This window comes from Heliconius melpomene, chromosome 9 (assembly GCF_056956725.1).
Source record: "Heliconius melpomene rosina isolate 202511_hmr_F chromosome 9, ASM5695672v1, whole genome shotgun sequence".
NCBI classification, from domain to species: domain Eukaryota; kingdom Metazoa; phylum Arthropoda; class Insecta; order Lepidoptera; family Nymphalidae; genus Heliconius; species Heliconius melpomene.
The window spans coordinates 6,721,305-6,744,879 of NC_140397.1; the positions used below are offsets into that span (position 1 = coordinate 6,721,305).

Here is a 23,575-nt window from a genome sequence, read left to right on the forward strand (position 1 = left end):
TGCCTACCCTGTTGTGTGTGGATAAAACTTTATATCTAAGATATTATATAAAAGTAAACAACATCAATTGAGCCATCATTACCTTATAAAAATATCAGGAATAATATTTCAATATACATATATTATGTGAACAAAATTCATATGAATTTAATTGGCCTGTGCAAATGTTGGAAATGACACGAGACTTTATTTACTTTTTCCTCATTTTCCTATTTGTCGAGTTTATTTTTCGCTTGACGTATGAGGAGGTAACTACAAACATTATTACAGGGAGAGTCAACACATAGCTTATAGCCGTTTCGATGTGGATCTTAGTTTCAAGATATGATCGTGTTATAATTAAGTGTACTTACACGCAGTTTCACGCTTTTTCCAATATTATGCGGGAAAAAGATAATAGTGTTCTTTCATACGTTTCACTACTTTCACGTATTTCCCGAATAATCATTCTATTATCATGTTCTGAAACTTAGAACGAAACTATGTACACAAGCAGAGGGAAGCTAGTGTCAAGACACTCTGTTAAATTAATTATATGTTAATGTTTCTTAGGGTAAAATATAATAGAAGATAGTTTAGGGAAACTGAGTGGAAGAAATTTTGGGATCATGGGAACGAATACAGTCTTAACACTAGGTTCCCAGGTTCCCTCTGCCTACAGTCCTATGTAAGGAATATAGTACGAAACAAAAAAAAAACTATCCATAAAAAACAATATCAATTTGAAATTTATCGATCACACCAATAGCATCAAGTTATTGGTACATATATCATATTTTAATAGTTAGCGCTGGCCGCCATCCAAAATCAGAATCACCCAATTTACAACGGGACACTGGAAAATTGTCCTCATTTAAATTCACCAAGCAATAAACACGTGATTTACGTGTAAATTTTCTTAAAGGTTCCCAATTTAGTTCCCAAATTGCCTTTTTAATGCCGCAAATTGCTGAGTGCTGCTATAGTGTCGACGTACTGTGAAATATGAGTACAAGTAGGTACTTCGTGTACTCACGTTACGGCAGTTTGTGGACTTTTAGATAGTGTGGAAGGTGCTTTAGTGTGAAATTAAAGAAAGGTATTGTTTGGAATAGTTTTTTTTTTTATTTTAATTTTATTGTTTTTGAGCAAAATTTTATGTGTCAAATAAAATAAAGAAGAGACCATGGTGGTGTAGAGGTGTGCGCGACGATTGTAAGTTCAATCCCCGCTCGTGGGAATGAATTATTATTTCTTAATATTTTAATTTCTTCGTTCGTCTTAGACACTAAGGCCAAAAGCTCGACGTTGAGTTCTGCCACTCAACACACAATGACTTGAAAATTTCGACGGAAAGTGACGAGTACACTACGTTCCATCTGCCTAATCTACAAACAGCATGAAGCTAAAAAAATTAGAGGAATTTCAAATTAAAATTTCACATCTCTTTCAATGTCCCCCTACACTTCTCAACCCAACCTATTTATGAAATTTCAACACAAATTTCCACATGCAATCTTTCAATCATTAAAAAAAAAGAGTTAGTCCGTATTATATAACCGAATAATATAAAAAAAATATTTAAAAAAAATCTATTTCCGTAACCGTTTAAGATAAACATTTTCCTAATATAATGACAGATCAGTAGCGGCTAAAGCCTAAGTAAATTTAGCTTTCTAAACAGATTCTCTATAGCACTTAGAGGCGGGTTTCACTATAAAAATGCTTTACCGTCGGAAGAGAAGGATTTTGTTTTAAACAACGTAAACTCTTGCATAATTCAAGAACTCCTTTCTAGATAACAGACGAAACACTCGCAAGGAAATGGCATTTGAAACGAATGAATTTTATTATAAACGGTTTATTTTATTTAGGCTTTGAATGTACTCGTATGTACAATGTACTTTTACTTAAGTAAGTGTATTTTCAAATATTTTTTCTTTTTTGGCTAGGTATATACTATTTATAAGAGGCTGGTAAGGCAAGGCCACAAGCATGTGACTTGCCGATGCCAGCCCGGGATGAGAATCCTTATGTCGCTAAACCTGGGCCTTATACAGGCCCATTCAGTGATTTGGCAATTGAATTGTTTTCACTTTTTAATCAATTTTAAAAAAAGGATTATCGTGGTGGCATAAGCGCGTAACTGATAAAATGACGATGGTGGGTACGATTTCCATTGGTAATAAGGCAAAACACGGCGTTGATTTCTTTAAACAGAGAAAGTATAGAAAGGAATGTCTTAAAATAGTAGGTTCCCTTTGCCTAACTTGCGGGATATAGCGTGAAGGTAATAAAAAAATAAAATAAATTTATGAAGATTTACAAGCATGTATGTTTTTGTATATTGGTCCTCAAATTTCACAGAATTAAAAATAACATGTCACAGTCAACGTCTGCGTAACGTACTTCAACCTGAAACAAAATCAGGAGGAAGTGGCTTCTTTTACGAAAAAGAACATCAACGACAAAAAAACTCCTCATAATATTTACAAAGAAAAACAAACTCGAACCGCAAGTATTTTTCCGCTTTTCATTCACATTGTTATGATCTGTCCCTAGCTATGAATATCTTAGAGAGCATCCTCCACAAAGATATCCTGAGGATTTGTCGAGCTTCTTGCAGGAATACTTTGTCATGAGATTAGGTGGATCTTGCTTACTTTAGTTATACAAAATGTTATTATTTCATACGGCTTATAGTTAATTACGGTTGGAACTATTTTTTTAACCGACTTCAATAAGAAGAAGGTTCCCAAATGGGTCGGTAAACGGTTTTCCGCATCTTAAGGATAAATAGAAAAAATGTAGTGCTAGGTTTCTTTATTTACATAATTTCTAACTATGAAGACATTACATAAAATGTAGTGAGAATCGAACCAGCAACCATCACGTGCATTCCAACTGCGTTATGCCATCGATATTGTAATATTTAAATTATTAACCTAATATCTGCGTCTCTTACGTAGTTACTCAGTTTTTTTTTATTTTTTTAAGCATCACTCTGTATCCCGTATATGGTAGGGTAGTCAGAGGGAGCCTAGTATTAACACTTTCTCCCCACTTTCTGGAAGCATTGTTTGTTGAGTGGCAAAAGTCAACGCCACGCTTCGCTTCGACACTAAAGCGAAAAAATGAAAATTAAATATTTCACTTCCCCGAGTGAGAATCGAACCAGCAACCTGTCGCGTTTACAGTCACACTTGTGCCTCTGCGCTACAACTGTCCTCGATGGCCACTTAGTTTTTATAGAAAACTAAACAAAAAAAAACAATTAAGAAATATAAGCTATATTCAATTTCCTTTTTATATTGCCACGAATTTTATTAAAATTACCTATAAACGTAAGTAACGATACAACGCGGAAAACATCGCGTCATGACAGGTTAATTTAACTAATCGCGCTATCAAAAGATTGTATACGAAGAAAATTTAATGAAGAACGGTATATAATTGTACGAAATTATGAAACATAAAAGCTTTTAAGTATTATAATTAATTTTGGTAACTTTGAAATTACATTTCATTATCAATATATGGTAAGGCTTTATAGAATACTAGCGGACGCGCGCAGCTTCGCTTGCCTATTTACGGGTGAATTCTAATAAACCATGAAACATGTGTTCAATGAAATATTTTTAAGAGTCTAAATTTCAAATTTTATAAAAATATGTGTGCGTTTTAAAGATTTTTCCAAACAAACTTTCAACCCCTTATTTGCACCCTTAGGGGGTGAATTCTAGAAAACCATGAAACACATGTTCAATTAAATATTTTTAAGAGTCTGAATTTACAATTTTATAAAAATCGGTGCAGATTTAATTTTTTTTCCATACAAACTTTCAATCCCTATTTCACCCCTTTAGGGTTAAAATTTTTCAAAATCCCTTCTTAGTGGATGTCCAGATTACGAAGGTAAACATCTGTCCAAATTCCACGTTTCTACCATCAACGGTTACGGCTGTGCGTGCGTCTTACCTCAGTCAGTGAGGACAAGTCCTTTTATATTGTTCGCGACAACCGACGCGCATCATCGGCTGTGAACTCGTCACAACATGTTAGAGACTGTTTAGTTTGGCAAAAAGTGACGTCATACCACTCTCGTAATTTTGAATGTTATTATTAGTGTCTTTTCTAAATTAATAGTGTTTTTTCCTTTGTAAATAAGTAATTACATTAAATAATAAATATAAATAGATTTGGGTTCCGTTTTAGATAATAATTTTCGACTTTATATCTTATTTGTATAGTTGTACTATGATTTGCCGCATTAATCGCTTTTTATATAATAGTAACTTCCGTATAGTAAATTTTATTATTAATTATTGTTTGTCATAGTTTTCTGTAACAAAATAACAGATTTGTATATTCCTAATGTGTGTAATTAATTTTAGAGAGAATTTTCATTGTAAAAACTCATGTAAAATTCGTCATCGTAACAGCATTTTTCGTAATTTAATAATAGATAATACTTAAATAGTATAATGTTTTATACATAGATAGATAGATATTTTTATGTTCTTTTAATATGTATAAATTGTAAAAACATCCGATTTTTAGTTATTAAAATATAAATGTAAATGTGTGATAATCATAGTAAAAATATTGTTGTAAATAAAGATAAAACGGCTCGGTGGCTCGCGGCTCTCGTTACCGTTTAGCTCCGCGCAACGGAGGTGCGCGTCGGGCGAGACAGAGACAGTCGGCAATCAACGGTGAGCACAACAGGAAGAAGATAGAATCGGAACAAGACACGAATAGAGCCGACAGTCACCGACCGTTATACAGTGATCAACATCTTGTTTCAATATCCTGTTTCAACATCCTGTTTCAGTATCTTGTTTCAATGTATAGCAAGAACGTCTCGCAAGAACGTCTCACAAGAAGGACTCACAAGAACGTCTCACAAGAAGGACTCCCAAGAACGTCTCACAAGAACGTCTCACAAGAACGTCTCACAAGAACGTCTCACAAGAACGTCTCACAAGAAGGACTCACAAGAACGTCTCACAAGAACGACTCACAAGAACGTCTCACAAGAACGTCTCACAAGAACGTCTCACAAGAACGACTCACAAGAACGTCTCACAAGAACGACTCACAAGAACGTCTTGGGGTCTCAGCATACTCCGTGTTCCCATGATCTGGAACCTATAGTGTGCAGGGCGTCAGCGGCTCATTCACTTGAGTTCCGCCCGTCCGGTACAACGTGCTGGTCCTTCGAACCGGATCTGGGGACTCCTTACCGAAGCTGAAGACTCCTCACCGAAGCTGAAGCATCATCTGTCATCGTGCAAGTCATCGCAGTGCTCCGTCGCGCAAGTGCTCCGTCGCGCAGTACTCTATCGCGCAGTGTTTCCGTCGCGCTCGCAAACGCATTCGCCGTCGCGTTTCGCATCCGTATCGACTGTCGCGCTCGCAACTGCGCTGACGTCGCATATCCCGTCACGTCGTGAGTGTTTTGTGCATCCGCCTTCGTGAGTCTTCGTAAGTGCTCCATCGCGCAGTATATTCCGTCGCGCTCGCAAACGCATTCGCCGTCGCGTTTCGCATCCGTATTGACTGTCGCGCTCGCAACGGTGCTGAAGTCGCCTTACTCGGCGTTAGTCTTCGTGAGTGTTCGTGCATCAGACTCTGACATCCGCCTTCGAGTGTTATCGTGAGTCTTCGTGAGTGTTCGTGCATCAGCCTCCGACATCCGCCTTCGAGTGTTATCGTGAGTGTTCGAGAACCTTCGTGCATCCGCCTTCGAGTATTATCGTACTACATCGCGCAGTGCTCTCCGTCGCGCAGTGCTCTCCGTCGCGCAGTGTTCTCCGTCGCATAGCGCTCTCCGCTGCGCTCTCCGCCGCCTCCGTTGGCGTCCGCATTGACTGTCGTGCTCGCTACTGCGCTGATATCTATCGCGCCGTAAGTCACGTCGTGAGTGTTCGTGCATCCGCCTTCGAGTATTATCGTAAGTCTTCGTGAGTGTTCGTGCATCATCCTCCGACATCCGCCTTCGTGTGTCGTCGTTCGTCTCCGAGAATCTTCGTGCTTCCGCCTTCGAGTGTCGTCGTTCGTCTCCGAGAATCTTCGTGCATCCGCCTTCGAGTATTATCGTTTCGTCTTGGTGAGTTTTACCAATTATCGTAGGTTTTTACTAAGATGCCTATCACAAGATCAAGAGGTCGATCCGAGGGATTGAGATATGAAGCCGACCCTTCATCTAGTCACACAGAGGTGACACACCCGCCTACGAATACACAAGAGGATTCCGTAATAGAAAAGAACTTAATAGTACCAAGTGACGAAAGGGAAGACTCAAGAATTATTTCAATTAACAAGGAGGAACAATTTGAAGACACACAAATAAAGTCGACAACTTCGAAACGTGCAAACTCGAAGAAGTCTACGAAATCCAGACGTAGAGCAAGAAATGCTCGTGAAGAAATACTTCGCATCAAGCTTGAACTCGCGCAAATAGCTCTGGAAGATGCTGAATCAGATAGTTCAGAATCCCAGGAAGATAATATATCGAAAACCGACTACGTTAGCTCCTGGATTGAAGATAATGCACAAATCGTACAAAAATCACTTACACCATGTGCAGATGTTCCGAGGCAACCACATCCAGTGCCGTCATGCTATAGAATGCCTCAACATCCGAATATCGGCAACAATTCCGAAAATCAACAAGCAATACAGAGAGATTCAACAAAGGAAATAGAGGAGCTAAAAAAGGAAATAGAAAATTTGAAGAAAAGATGCGAAAAAGCCGAAACCGCTCCTACATCGTTGTGTATGAAAACAGAGGTACCTAAACCTACAATGTTACCTCCATCATCGTCATACAATTTTCCCGTCGCGTCCAAAGTCATCATGGATCTTCCTACATATAGTGGAGTGTTAAATGAATGGCTATCATACAGGGCCATATATGAAAACACTAAGGGATACTTCAATGAAGTTGAAAATACAGCCAGAATTCGAAGAAGCCTAACTGGAAAAGCATTGGAAGTCGTCGACACACAACTCATAGCTCATTCAAAACCGGATGCCATCATAGAAGAGCTTGAAATGAATTTCGGTCGTCCAGATGCAATCGCATATAGTGAATATGACAAGCTTCGATCTCTACCTCGTTGTGCTGACAATCCAAAGGAGATACATGCATTCGCCAGTAAGGTAAGAAGCAGTGTCAATCTGTTTCGCGCCCTCGATTTACACAACTTTATCACTGCGCCAGATATAACGAGGGCCCTTCGTGAAAAGCTACCATCGTCGTTATGTACCAGGTGGTACGAGGAACAAGCATCTATATTCAAACCAGACCTGACGCACTTCAGCGAGTTTCTCACCAAACAAGCAGCATGTCGCACACCTTATTCAACAGAGATCCCGCACTCAGAGCCTACTCGTCGTGTGATACATAGAACGCACAATACTACCGAAGAAAGGAAAACTAATAGATTTCATGGAATGGTGAAAAGTACGTGCAAAATTTGTAACAAAGAAGGTCATCACAGTATTAGCTGCAAGAAATTTCAAGATGCCAACTCAGATAAAAGATGGGAACTCGCCAAAGAACACCGACTGTGCTTCAGATGCCTGCGGTTCCGACAATCAGGACATTCCTGTAAACCACAGAAGTGCAATATTAAGGGATGCATCGGTACTCATCATCGATTACTACACTATGATAAAAAGGAGAAATCAGAAAATCGAAATCAACAAGAAGAAAAAGAAACCGTGGCCAACGCATGGATACCATCAAAGGCGCATGCTTACCTTAAAATCATACCAGTCAGAGTTCATGGACCGGCGGGAGAAACCTCTGCATACGCTCTATTAGACGACGGATCAACTGTATCTCTCATAGATGAAGCTTTGGCAAACGAAGTCGGTGCTGAGGGACGGCTGGATCCTTTAAAGATGGAAGCAATCGGGGATATAGTTATTGAAACGCCGGGATCAAGGCGTGTTACCGTGACACTTGCTAATTCACAGAAAAAGAAGATTAGCTTTACAGCTCGTACCGTTCCGCATCTTAATCTTTCCCCGCAAACAATTCGTGAAGAAGACTTAGCTGCCTGCGATCATCTAATAGATTTGAAGAACCAGCTCACCTACGACTCAGCCACGCCTAAAATTCTAATTGGTCAAGACAATTGGAATTTACTACTCGCCGAAGATGTCCGTATAGGACCGAAGAACCAACCAATCGCTTCACTGACGTCGCTCGGATGGGTGCTCCATGGTGCGCACAATAGGACATTGGGTCAGAAAATCCATTTCGTCAATCAAGTTACTGCTATTGAAGATAGAATGGATGAACAACTGAGAGATTACTTTGCCTTGGAATCTCTTATCATTAATCCGCGTCGGCCAGACTCTGATCCAGAAATAAAGGCTGAAAACATTTTGAAGAAACACACACACCGTTTACAAGATGGGCATGTTGAAACCACACTTTTATGGAAATCAGAGAACAGCATCATGGTTAATAATTATGAGTCGGCGCTGAAGAGACTCATATCAATAGAGAGAAAAATTGATCGTGATCCTGAACTGAAAAGGAGATACACCGAACAAATGGAATCACTCGTCCAGAAGGGCTACGCTGAGGTGGCACCTAAAAGTATCTCTCCAGGCAGAACATGGTACCTGCCACACTTCGACGTGCAAAACCCGGCTAAACCAGAGAAGCTTCGCATTGTTCACGACGCCGCTGCTAAAACCAAAGGTATGTCACTAAACGATTTCCTCTTGACTGGACCAGACCTTCTTCAATCGCTTCCTGGAGTCATGATGAGATTTCGCCGTCATGCTTTCGCTGTATCAGCCGACATAGCCGAAATGTTTATGCAAGTCAAAGTAAGACCTCAAGATAGGGATGCCCTTCGCTACCTGTGGAGAGGACACCGGCGGGAGGGAACTCCTGAAGAATATCGCATGACGTCGCTTATATTTGGAGCTGCGAGTTCACCATGCACCGCGATATTCGCTAAAGATTGGAACGCAAAAAGGTACATCGACACGCATCCAGAAGCAGTGGAAGCTATCATCCACAACCACTATATGGATGACTACCTAGACAGTTTCCGAAGTATAGAAGAAGCTATAGAAACTTCCAAAAAGGTCCAACATATCCACGGAGAAGCTTGTTTCAAACTCTGCAAGTGGGTTTCAAATATCCCGAAAATAATAAATGAACTTGAAAAACAATCAAATATGACAGAAACTATTAACCTGGGTACCAAAGAAGAAAAGATTTTGGGTTTAATGTGGAGACCGTCAACCGATGAATTACGATTCAATTTAAAACTAGCAAGATTACCGCCCAGTTTATTAAAGAAAACAGCTCCTACGAAGAGAGAAGCTCTGAAGATAGTTATGTCACTCTATGACCCACTTGGTTTCGCTTCACCCGTTACTATTCGTGCTAAACAAATTCTTCAAGAATCTTGGCGAAGAATTATAGATTGGGATCAACATCTGGATGAAGATCTTTCCAAGCAGTGGGCAGAATGGATGCTACACCTTCAGAAATTGAAAAATGTGAGCTTACCTCGATGCTACTCTGGTTATAGTGATGCCACATCTGTACAACTACATATATTCAGCGACGCCAGTGAAACAGCCTACGCAGCAGCTGCCTACTGGAGGGTGGTTGCTCCGGATGGAAAAGTCCAAGTCAACATGATCATGGCTAAAGCGAAAGTAGCCCCGCTCAAGGTTATGTCAATTCCTCGTTTAGAACTACAAGCAGCCGTCATGGGAGTTCGCATAGCAGAAGCTGTCATAAAAGAACATCGTATTGCGCCGGAATGCAAAATCTTTTGGACAGACAGTAAGACAGTTCTGACGTGGATAAGAAATGGAGCCAGGTCTTATAAGCCATTTGTCGCACATAGACTAGCAGCCATTGAAGAATATACCAAAGTTGAAGAATGGCGTTGGGTACCTTCTAAGCTCAATGTCGCCGATATAGCCACCAGAGAAGTACCATCTGATTTTGGAGCTGATCATGAATGGTATCACGGGCCTGCCTTCTTGAAAGAAAATCCGAGTACCTGGCCTATCGAAAAACCGGTCGTGTCAAATAATACTGGTGAAGAACATACTTTTACCGTTAAAGAACTCCAGCTGAAGACAAAATTACGTGAAGCAATTCCTGATCCACAACGCTTCTCAAAATGGGAGCGACTACTTCGTGCCACAGCTAGAGTCTTGCAATTTTTAGATATTTGCAGAAATAAAAAAGAGAAGATCTTTTATAAGCGAACACGTAGAAATATGGAATCAGATCCTACGTGGAACAAACGAAGAGAAACATTGCAAAAGAAATCTACTACTCTACATAGCAAGAAATCTATGGATTCCAACAATTTTCTGATATTGGATTCGAAGTACATTACAAAAGCAGAAAATCTTCTCATCCGAACATCTCAAGAAGAATCTTTCAATGAAGATATCACAGACTTAAGATACAACAGGACTATTGCCAAACAAAGTCGCCTTCATTCATTACCCGTAGAACTCCGAGATGACATTGTCGTTCTTCGCAGCCGTATAGCCGCCGCCGAGGGAATAAAAGACGAAACAAAGAAACCACAAGTCTTAGATGGAGATAACTACATCACACAGTTATATATTGATTGGACCCACCGTTGTCTTCACCACAGCAGCACCGAAATAATAGTAAATGAAGTACGTCAACATTTTTGGGTAATTCGTCTTCGTCCCACCGTGAAAAGGATAGTTCATCAGTGCCTCAAGTGTCGTATTCGCAAGGCACAACCCCCACAGCCTTCTACGGGTGATCATCCTAAATCCCGTCTCGCTCATCATCGAAGACCATTTACATACACCGGCTTAGATTATTTTGGCCCTCTCACAGTAGTCGTCGGCAGACAACACGTGAAACGTTACGTCGCACTCTTCACGTGTCTTACCACTAGAGCAGTTCACCTGGAAATCGCCGCCAGCCTAAGCGCAGACTCTGCCATACTTGCATTGCGAAGATTCGCTGCACGTCGAGGATGTCCTTCCGAAATTTACTCAGATAATGGTACAAACATGCATGGAGCAGACAAAGAACTTCGAGAAGCATTCAAAGAAGAAGCCAGTCGTCGAGGCATCGCATGGCGTTTCATAACACCATCTGCACCATTCATGGGAGGCGCATGGGAACGTCTTGTTCGCTGCGTGAAAACAGCTCTATACACTATTCTTCGTGAGAGATACCCCCGAGAAGAAATTTTGGCTACATTACTCTGCGAAGTAGAATATACTGTGAATAGTCGTCCCCTCACACATGTTTCTGTAAACAATGACGACGAAGAATCTATAACACCCAATCACTTTTTACTTGGGGGTTCAGCTCGTCTACCTGTACCTGGCACATTTAGTGAGGACGACATCGATAGCAAAAAGCAGTGGAGACGCTCACAGATATTAGCGGACATGTTTTGGAGACGCTGGGTTCGCGAATATCTCCCTGAACTTCAACACCGGCGGGAGCCTCATGGTCGAGGCCCTACTTATGAAATAGGTGACCCGGTACTTATAGCCGACTCACAACTTCCAAGAAATACGTGGCCAAGAGGACGCATAGAAAAAGTATATCCAGGTGCAGATGGACAAGTGCGAATAGTTGAAGTACGCACTAAGGGTGGTCTTCTGAAAAGGCCAACCAAAAAACTCGTTCCGCTTCCAAAGTAAGAAGACGTCGTCGCTCACCGCGGGAAAGATGCAGCATCACATCGAGACCTGATTCTGCACGGCGGGAGAAATGTTCGCGACAACCGACGCGCATCATCGGCTGTGAACTCGTCACAACATGTTAGAGACTGTTTAGTTTGGCAAAAAGTGACGTCATACCACTCTCGTAATTTTGAATGTTATTATTAGTGTCTTTTCTAAATTAATAGTGTTTTTTCCTTTGTAAATAAGTAATTACATTAAATAATAAATATAAATAGATTTGGGTTCCGTTTTAGATAATAATTTTCGACTTTATATCTTATTTGTATAGTTGTACTATGATTTGCCGCATTAATCGCTTTTTATATAATAGTAACTTCCGTATAGTAAATTTTATTATTAATTATTGTTTGTCATAGTTTTCTGTAACAAAATAACAGATTTGTATATTCCTAATGTGTGTAATTAATTTTAGAGAGAATTTTCATTGTAAAAACTCATGTAAAATTCGTCATCGTAACAGCATTTTTCGTAATTTAATAATAGATAATACTTAAATAGTATAATGTTTTATACATAGATAGATAGATATTTTTATGTTCTTTTAATATGTATAAATTGTAAAAACATCCGATTTTTAGTTATTAAAATATAAATGTAAATGTGTGATAATCATAGTAAAAATATTGTTGTAAATAAAGATAAAACGGCTCGGTGGCTCGCGGCTCTCGTTACCGTTTAGCTCCGCGCAACGGAGGTGCGCGTCGGGCGAGACAGAGACAGTCGGCAATCAACGGTGAGCACAACAGGAAGAAGATAGAATCGGAACAAGACACGAATAGAGCCGACAGTCACCGACCGTTATACAGTGATCAACATCTTGTTTCAATATCCTGTTTCAACATCCTGTTTCAGTATCTTGTTTCAATGTATAGCAAGAACGTCTCGCAAGAACGTCTCACAAGAAGGACTCACAAGAACGTCTCACAAGAAGGACTCCCAAGAACGTCTCACAAGAACGTCTCACAAGAACGTCTCACAAGAACGTCTCACAAGAACGTCTCACAAGAAGGACTCACAAGAACGTCTCACAAGAACGACTCACAAGAACGTCTCACAAGAACGTCTCACAAGAACGTCTCACAAGAACGACTCACAAGAACGTCTCACAAGAACGACTCACAAGAACGTCTTGGGGTCTCAGCATACTCCGTGTTCCCATGATCTGGAACCTATAGTGTGCAGGGCGTCAGCGGCTCATTCACTTGAGTTCCGCCCGTCCGGTACATATATATATAGATAATTATGTAAGATTTCCGTTTAAAATCTCGAATATGTACTTATATTTCTTAGTATATATTTTTTGAACAAATGTCCTATCGGTCCCGTCCTCCCCTCTCTTACACTAACCAGGCTTAATAATATCAATCAAATTAAAATGTAGAAGTGAGAGAACACTTAAAAGTAAAATACACTTATTCAATGAAAAAAAAAAGGTTTCTTTCTATAAAAATTCTAGAAATAAATAAAAAATAGATTAATTAATATTTAAAACTTATGTACTGTATTTTTATATAGCTTTTTAAAGAACGTAAAAGACATTTTAATTATATTAATGAAAAGTTATTTACAATTCATTAAAATTCATCTCCGAATGTTAACCCATTACGCGCTAGTTTAATAAATATTTACGATATTGTACGATATTACACCCAAAGTAAGTTAAATAGAGTCGAATATAAATATAAATAAAATTAAATCAGCTTCACGCTGTATCCCGCACACAGCAGAGTAGGCAGAGGGAACCTAGTGTTAACATACTCCGTTCCCCACTTTCCTCCGAATTCTGGAGGCATTGCGTGTTGAGTGGCGGAACTCAACGCCGCGCTTTGCCTCGACACCAGAGCGAAGAAATGGAAATATAAACGTAAATAAATATTTCACTTCCTCGAGTGGGGATCGAACCCACAACCGTTGAACTTGAATATAAATATATTTCTTTTATATATAAACAATATTACATATTAGTGTTTATAAAGAGATTTCTTCAAGTGAGATTAGAACCCACTGACATCCCAACAAGCCCGAAGCACTTAATGACCAGTAAAGGTTAACTTACACAACAATTTAAGTCATAAAAATGTTAAAAATCTAAAGCAAGAATAAAATTAATTAATATTAATATAACAATAGTATAATAATTATTTTAGGTTACTATTAAAACTAATTTTCGTTTCTATTATTATTTCATCAAGATATTTCACAACAATGACAGGCTTAACAGCTTTTTACATCAGTTACGTCAAATACTTGCGTGTTCTAAAAATTGTAATAACCACGTTTTTATTAAAAGGTTAAGAAAATTTAAAAGTCGTGTATATTTCCGGTTGATATTAATTATTTGAAATAAAATTATATTTATAGCTTTAACATTAGTGTTTCACGTAAGTAAAAAGTATAGAATTAAATATGTAATTTAAAGATAAAACGGACCTAGAATTATTCATCGCGAATAGGCATAAAATGTGACTGTAATCGCGACAGGTTGTGGTTTCGATTAACCACTCTAGGAAATCAAATATTTAATATTTCCATTTTCTTCGCTCTCGTAAAGAGGCGAAACGCGGCGTTAAGTTCCGCTCAACACGCAATCCCTCCAGAATTCATCAGAAAATGGGTAACGGAGTGTTTTAACACTAACTTTCCTCTACTTACCCTGCAGTTGAACCTTCGAATCAACATCGAATAATCGCCATAAGCTCACATGACTTTGATTTCAACATAATCCAAATTCAGTATTTTCCATATAAATATAGATACTTTCAGTGGCTATAGTGTTTTGCGTGATGGATAATCTTCCGATCCTATTCTTTGAGAAAACTCACGTGGATTTAAAATTTTTCTATATAAATATATACTTTACTATCTAAAAGATAGAGTTCAATTTATAATAACATTTGATTTTTCTTGTATTTCTAAATAAGCTGATTTTTTAAAATAAAATATAGCCTTCTATTCTCATGAAGGTGTGCGCAGTTTCTCTAATGTAAAACTTCGATACTTTAAAGTAGAAAAATACACGTATCTAAGTAAAAGAAAATATTTTAATAATTTTTGAATATTGTACAAAAGTCGATAATATATTGTATATAATACTATTAATAATAAAAAGTTCGATTCCCTTGATGATTATTATTTGTAAATATCTAAAAGATTTATACGAATATGTCATTCGTACACAGGCTAACAACAAAAGCTATACCATATATATTAACCAAATTGAAAATTCACCCATTTGGAGTCCAAGCGATAAGCAGAGTTTAAATAAGCAGGATTTAAGACACAAATTCCTTCTACCTTCTAAATATTTTCACAGAATTTGAATATGATACATGTAAAAGGTGTAGTAACATTAAATATATATATATATATACTAAAAATTAATTTGATATACAACAATATTGTGGAAAATTCTTATTTAGTTAGCTTCTAAAAGCACAAAAATCTTTACAGTTCAACAGAGTAAAATTATTTTAAGCTCGTCCTATTCTCGTGATACGAATTTAAATGAAGACTTCGCAACTTCAGGTTTCACCTCTTCTAGTAGTTGGCATTGTACTAGTACCTAATACCTAAATAAGAATATACTATATATGTTTATATTTATATACAGATATATATGTATGGGTATATTATAAGTACCTAAGAGATTAATATAATTTTAAGTGATTCCTAGGGTAGTTTTTTAACATGTAGAATAAAAAGAGTGATTTCAAATTACTGTGAAATATTAATAAAATAGCCATACGTATTGTAGTGGATAATCGAATAATTACAAGACGCTGAGTTAGTGCCGCCCACCCGACCTTCTATTCCGTCCTCCATATACCGCCTTTTCAGAAATGTGATCACTTCACATCACTTCTTCTTCTTCTTTTCTTTAAGAAAAGATATATGCTAGGCTTGGAATTTAAATAATTTTCGAATTTAACCTATACCCCGAATATACCTCTTCATCATCTCATGTAATATATATATATAGGTCATTGTGTAAAATACAATATTAGATATATGTGTGTTAAGCTCAAATATTTTTTTATGTAGGTACATGGTAAGTGTACTCGTATGCCAACCCTTATCAAAATCCTAGCCAATCAATGTCAAACGCCACTGTTCAATATAGAGACTAAACCATATGTGATTGACGTTAGCTAGTTCAAATGGTTCAAAAATCTATAATGGAATACATTTTTAGGGCAGTCGTGGTTCTGGGGCACAAGGGTGTGCCTCTAACGCGACGGTTGTGGATTCGATGTCCACTCGAGAGAATGAATTGTTATTTATTAATATTTTCATTTCTTTGCTACGGCAAAAATCCTGGTGTTAACACGAAATGTCTTGAAAAAATCGAGAGATTTTTCTGGAGAGATCGGGAGATTTGGGAGTTATCGTGGGATCGGAGTGTTTCGGAGGCAGAGTCTGGCATCAAATAATGCCAGGAGGAGAAAATAGATATTACTAGATTGAATGTTTATCCATCTTACGTTTATTTAACTCACTTTACGTACTCTCTTCTCGTTCACGTATTCAATAGTTGAATAAGCTTATAATCCAGTGTTTAGATACTCAATTTTTCTGCCCAGATTAGACAAATATCTCTGATAGATAGTATTGGATGGCTAAACACCAAAAAAAGCACAAGAAAAATAAAAGGTGCCTGTTTATACTTATATTACTAAGGTAGCCTAGCAAAGAATATAAAAACTAAAATCCCAAAAACAACAAATAAAAAACTATTTTCATTTCAAATTTATATAAATTTCAACCATTGAAATTTACATTTCGAAATACAAAAATTCTTTTATAGCATTCAATTTTTATTGTAATATAATCAACTCCCAGAAGATTGTTTGTTGCGAAACTGTTTTGAAAGGAAACAGCGTTTAATTTTCCAAGCCGTTATTTCACGTATAATTGAGTGCTGGACGTTGGTTGTTATGGTAACTAGGGGGAGCTTTAACTAGACTAGTGTCTCGTCATTTCTATTTTATTATTTAGTGATGAATGTATAGTAATCATGATAGGTTTGGGTTCGATCCCCATTCCTGTTAATCAATTTACTTAATTTCTCCGTTTCTCTGCTCTCGTTTCTCAATTAATACCGCGTTTATCATAAAGTGTTGCATTAAGTTCTGCTTCTGCTTTATCACATAATATTTAGAAGTGTTGAACAGAATTTCTTGACACTACGGTCCCTGCCTACCCGACCTAATAAATATGCAAAATCAGAAAGAAAATAAAACAACTTAATTTTTTTTGTATCTGTCGGGAGTCTGAGGTCGTCGTAGTGCAGGGACACAAACTCAATGGTTGTGACTGTAAGTTCGATTCCTAATATTTATTTTTTTCATTTCCTCGCTTTGGTAACGAGGCAAAACGCTACGTTGAATTCCACCTGCGGAAAGTGGGAAAAGAAGTGTCTTAATGGGAACGGAGTATCTTAGCACTAGGTTCCCTTTGCCTACCCTGCTACGAGTGCGGGAAGCAACGTGAAGCTGGAAAAAGAACAAAAAATATATTTTCCCAATTATATAACAAAAACAACATTTAAACTTTCACATGTACCAATAACACTTAATACGAAACGAAAAACGAAACACGAGAGTTTCGGGACACACTCGGCGCCGTGAAAACCTCAATGCTCATTTGTTTTAATGGAATTGTGCTAAATGAATAACTTACTTACGAGTACCTACGTATTATTGTAATATATATTTTTTTAGTCTCATTTTTTTATTTATACATACATTTGGTGGTTTTTGGTTTAAAATTCATTGAAATCGATACTTTAAAAATATTGATCTTCTCCATTCGTGTTCTTATTAATCCTGTTAATTATAGTTTCTCGTTTTAATTTGTGAAACGGTGTAGAATCGTACACGGAAAAAGAGACATTATAAAAAAACTGGTTAAGTGCGAGTCGGACACACCCACAGACTTCCCTACAAATTTAAAGAGTGTAGTTCAACGGGGAATAAAGAATATAGAGAATAAAAGTTGACACACTTAAGTTTGTGAGCATATGCAATCATGAACTTCATGACTCTGCTCTCCACTTTCCGTTTTTGAAACAGAGATTATTTATCAAGAACTGACATAACAGCCCCTGTAAACTAATTATAACCAAGAAACGTCCTGTGTACAACTATTTCCATACTAAGCCAAGAAAAATATTATCATAAAATCCTACAATAATAATAAATTCAAGCTAGGAAACACCTATAAAGTTCCTACATAATCTCTTCTGGAACAGAAACAATAAGAAAACATTTACTGTAATTTTAAATTGTGAATAAAATATGAACTTTAATATAACCATCTAATGAAATAACTGCAATTATTCTAGCTGTAAGTAGAATGTATACTTTACACTGCTGGCTGTGGCGTCGTTCATTACATGAACACTTGTTTCTAACTTCTCCTAGCCACATAAATTTGTTGTTCTACTTAGTATAAAAATATTATCTTTAAAATTCAATTTATATGGAATACAATTGAAAATTGCTGGGAAAGTTTATGAACTAGATAATTTTATCACTCTTCTAAATTATTTTCAATTTTTGAGACCACCTGTGGCGCAGTAGGCCATGTATGCGATAGTAAACGCAACAGGTCGTGGGTTCAACTCCCGCTCGAGGAAATTATGTATTTAATATTTTCATTTCATTGCTCTGGTAACTAAGCAAAAGCACAGCGTTGAGTTCCGCCACTTAGCACGCAAACTGAAGTGTGTTAATGGGAATGGACTATTTTAACACTACGTTAGAAAAAAAATCAAAATTTAATTATAAATTTTTAATTCATTATTTTTTTTTCGCGTATTTTGCCTTATGCGAGTTAGGCAAAGAGGAATTATATCTGTATCCCGCAAACAGCAGGGTTGGTTAGGCCAGGTAGAGGGAACCTAGTGTTAAAGACACTCCGTTCCCTACTTTCTGCCGAATTCTAGAGGTATGGCACTTTTCCTTGATAGGAGAGCCAAAAAAAAAGTATATATAAGTTTAAATAAATATTTAATTTCTTTTTTAGTGGTGATCGAACCCAGTCGGGCTTACAGTCACACGCTTCTACGCCACGACTGACATATTTAAAGAAAAAAATTTTTTGTTATTAATATTTCAATCCAAAATTTAAACAATTATAAATAAATAAATATTTGAGTTTTACTAAAAACAATATATTTTCAGTAGACACAAGTTACAAGTAAATTTACAGTGTGGCTCTACAAGGCGAGTCCAGAAATAGGTCGGCCAGGAAATGCAATCACCTTTGCTAATTCAGTTGAGGTTTCCGCCATGCGACGCGACGTGTGACTTAGTAATCCCAAGATAAAAAATAAAAAGAAAATTGTTTGTTTTATATTATAAACTAGCGACCCCCTTGCGGCTTCGCCCGCTTTTACTACTGGATTATTCATATAATGTATGTTTGCAAAGCACTTAAGATAATGTGAAAATTAATTAAACCCTAATGCAACCCGCATTTTCGTAGTTTCAATAAGGATTTTCCAATTGTTTTACACAGCAAGGATTTTTTAGTAGGTACCGTTATTTTAAATCTGTGCTACTTATCTTTTCAAGTACTTATTAAAATATATTTAAATGGCTATTTTTAGATTATTAAATGACTATTTTTAAACGGAAGAAATTATAAACAAAAACCTACCTACTAATAACTACTACAAAAAATATGAAACCAAATATATCGCGCTGAAATAATACATTCAACTCCAATTATCCAATACGTGCAAACGCATCTAAATCTTCGTTGCTATAGAGGCAGGCGGGTTTTTTTTTCGAGCTTGTGGTTAATGCTGAAGAGGGTATTCTGTCCCTGATGAAAAGCAAGCACTATGTGGCTGGGCCGGGAATCGAACCCGGGCCGCCCGCGTGGCAAGCGAGCATTCTACCACTGAACCATCGATGCGTGTAAGACAGGCGGGCGCGGCGGGCGCGGCGGACGCGCTTGTATAGGCCGTTTCGCAGCAAGGATTTTTTGATATTCTAACAACTTCTAAAGTACTTATTAAAATGAAAAACAGTAAAAGACAGTTTTGATCTACATTAAATGTCCAACGTAACTAATATACTTATTTATATGCTGAGAGTAAGGAATAAGTGAAACATAGCTGATGTGTCAACGGCGTGATGTGTCAACAATTAAATACGTTTTTCTCTAAAACTATTCGCAATTTCGAAATAGTTCAAACAGAAAATTTTATCTTCGTTTAACGTAGAAAATTAATAAAGTATTTTAAAGGATAAGGATTAATACCATTATGGAAAAATATCCCTCACAATAAAAAATATATTGAAATTACAATTTTTAGACAGAAATATGATCAGTACACGTTATTCTTAAAAGATACGAATATGCTGTCGCGGATTTTTTTGTAGATCTTATTAAGAGGAACAATACTCTAGTACATTATTTTCATGTAGTACTTACCATTAGAGCAGCGCATGTGCGAAAGTGTCTCAACGGGTAGGACTTTATACACATTTATCGTATTTATGTTAATTTACATAAGAATGTACAAATACTAAATTATATATAAATCTTCCCTGAGAAATACTCGAGCTAATGTTGAAAACCGCATAAAAATCCGTTAGGTGGTTTAGAAGAAGAAGAGTTAGAAAGTTCAGACAGACACGAAAAGCGACTTTGTTTTATAAGATATAGGAAGTAGTAGATATTTTTAATTTGTATGGAAATATTATTTAAATTTTGTGGTAGATTCATATCCCATCAAAAACATAAATGTAAAAAGAAAGCCAAGTTCTGTAATAAAACGTATGCTTTCAGCGATAAAAGAAGTGAGATGTAAATGTATGCCAAGTTCAATGGTCAGTCCTGAAATTAATTTTAACAATATAAAATATTTTATAACAACTGAAAATGTCCATTCTTCTTACAACTTGGAGACTTTATTTATGTGTAATATCTGACTTGGCCAGTTTTCATATAAATTTACAATAGAATCTGAATAGAATAGAATTTGAATACATTTATTTATATAGATGTAAATTAATTTGAAAACTGGCCAAGTCAGATAGTACACATAAATAAAGTCTCCAAGTTGTAAGAAGAATGGACATTTTCAGTTGTTATAAAATATTTTATATTGTTAAAATTAATTTCAGGACTGACCATTGAACTTGGCATACATTTACATCTCACTTCTTTTATCGCTGAAAGCATACGTTTTATTACAGAACTTGGCTTTCTTTTTACATTTATGTTTTTGATGGGATATCATTACTTTTTGTACAGAAATCATAAGTAGAAAGGTTTATAATGTAATCAAAATCAAAATATTCTTTATTCAATTTGGCCATTATAAGTACTTTTCCTATAGGAAGCTACTACGGCAAGAAACTCAAGAGTTGCTCTTTTTAAAACATAGTTTAAAGTAAGGGCTTCATAGGACATTTCTGTTCGCCGAATAAACCAAGTAGGACACCATTGTGATAATACACTTCTATCTATATCTATATATATAAAAGGACTTGTTCTCACTGACTGAGGTAAGACGCACGCACAGCCGTAGCCGCTGTGCGTAGGAACGTGAAATTTGGACAGATATTTACTTTCGTAATCTGGATATCCACTAAGAAGGGATTTTGAAAAATTTTTACCCTAAAGGGGTGAAATAGGGGTTCAAAGTTTGTATGGAAAAAAAATTAAATCGGCACCGATTTTTATGAAATTTGAAATTTAGATTTTTAAAGTATTAAATTGAACACGTGTTTCATCGTTTTCCAGAATTCTCCCTCTAAGGGTGCAAATAAGGGGTTGAAAGTTTGTATAGATTTTTTTTTAAATCGGCACCAATTTTTATAAAATTTGAAATTCAGACTCTTAAAAGTATTTAATTGAATACATGTTTCATGGTTTTCTAGAATTCTTCCCCTAAGGGTGCCAATAAGGGGTTGAAAGTTTGTATGGAAAAATCTTTTAAACGCCACCGATTATTATAAAATTTTTAATTTATACTCTTAAAAATATTTAATTGAACATGTGTTTCATGGTTTTCTAGAATTCACCCCCTAAGGGTGCAAATAAGGGGTTGAAAGTTTGTATGGAAAAATCTTTAAATCGCCACGGATTTTTATAAAATTTGAAATTTAGACTCTTAAAAATATTTCATTGAACATAAGTTTCGTGGTTTATTTTAATTCATCCCCTAGGGGTGTAAATAAGGGGTTAAAATTTTATATAGAAAAATCTTTAAATCGCCACTGATTTTTATAAAATTTGAAATTGAGACTCTTAAAAATATTTTATTGAACACGTGTTTCAAAGTTTATTAGAATTCACCCCTAAGCAATAAGCAAGCGAAGCTGCGCGCGTCCGCTAGTACTGTACAAATCTACTGCAGCCTTTATTTCGGAAGTAGCTCCGTACGTAGTTAAGCAAAGCATGTCTTCTTTAGAAGAGTAAAGATTCCCGTTTCGAGCGCTAGTGTAGATACTTAAATCATTCCAGTTACGACATACGTACTCTACTATAGTCTCGCGCAATTTATTAGTTTGTTGTATATCAATACGCTCAAACGAAGAATATGCAATAGCATGGAAGAGACAGCTCCCATCGGGAGGCATTGGAACAATTCGGTGTAAGTTCTTGTTTCAACCACAAGCAATTCTATTGAACGACTCATTGTTCAACATGTCTTGGAAAAAATATAAACAATAAGTTTATTAAGTGCTGACGGTACCAATCTGAATTGATATGATCCCAAGGTCGACTCCGTTCTCTGCCGTTTTCACAAGTGTTCCTAAAACCAGTAAAATCATGAAACTCAGGCCAAAAAAACCATTAAAATATGAGCGGCTTCGTACAATAAAATATATCTAATATAATTAGATATTTACTTTTTTATTATGGTCAATAATATTATGTTTTATTACTCTTAAGACGATATTTAATTATATATGAAAATAGATTATATTTATCTATGAATCTCGACTATAGTTTTTATTTTGTTGATTAAATGACAGTTGTCAGATTTGAAAGTAATGAATGTATGCTGCGTTTAGAAATCTGATATATTAATTAATATTTTTTTCTAATTTTATTATTTTGTTGGAATAACTCAACACGCAATGCCTCCAGAGTTCGATGGAAAGAGGGGAACTGAGTGTCTTAACAGTAGGTTCCCTCTCTCTACCCCGCTATGTGTGGGATACATCGTAAAGCGGATTTATTTATTTTTTATTATTTTGTTTAAGTAATTTTTAATTTTCTCTTTTTTTCTCTTATTTTTTTTATTAACAATTACTTAAATTTTTACTGTTAATAATTACTTTATAATTACTTCTGTTAAGATAGCTGGTAGGCTGACAATATATCAAATTAAAAATAAAATCAGCTTCACGCTGTATCCCGCACACAGCAAAGTAGACAGAGGGAACCTAGTGTTAATACACTCAGTAACCCCACTTTCCATCGAATTCTGGAGGCATTGCGTGTTGAGTCGCGGAACTCTCCGCCGCGCCTTGCCACGACACCAGAGCGAAGAAATGGAAATATAAGTTTAAATAAATATTTCATTTCCTCGAGTGGGAATCGATCTCACTACCAGTCGGTTTAACAGTCACATTTTGTGCCCCTGTGCCACGACTGACCTTACAGATAGTATATTATTCTTAAATTTTATATATATTTCTATCAATATAATTATTTTTTTTATATTTATTTTTTAGTGTATTTTTTTTCTGTTTTAGGGTTCTGTACCTCGAAAGCAATAAAACAGAACCCTTATAGGATCTTATATAGGACTTAGTACTTAAATATTGTAATAATAATTTAATATCAAATACGTTAATCGACTATGCAAATACTC

General features: G+C 36.4%; 1 protein-coding gene across 1 annotated transcript; it reads left to right on the forward strand.

The window, feature by feature from the left end:
* The first annotated feature begins 6,126 nt into the window (after nt 1–6,126).
* LOC146536389 (uncharacterized) lies at nt 6,127–11,685 on the forward strand. The gene has a single exon (XM_085190532.1). The coding sequence runs from the start codon at nt 6,127–6,129 to the stop codon at nt 11,683–11,685; it is 5,559 nt and encodes a 1,852-aa protein (XP_085046658.1).
* Nucleotides 11,686–23,575: the final 11,890 nt, after the last annotated feature.

What these genes read in the sequence shown, in the direction of transcription:
- LOC146536389 (XM_085190532.1), top strand. Translation starts at nt 6,127, where the DNA reads ATGCCTATCACAAGATCAAGAGGTCGATCCGAGGGATTGAGATATGAA.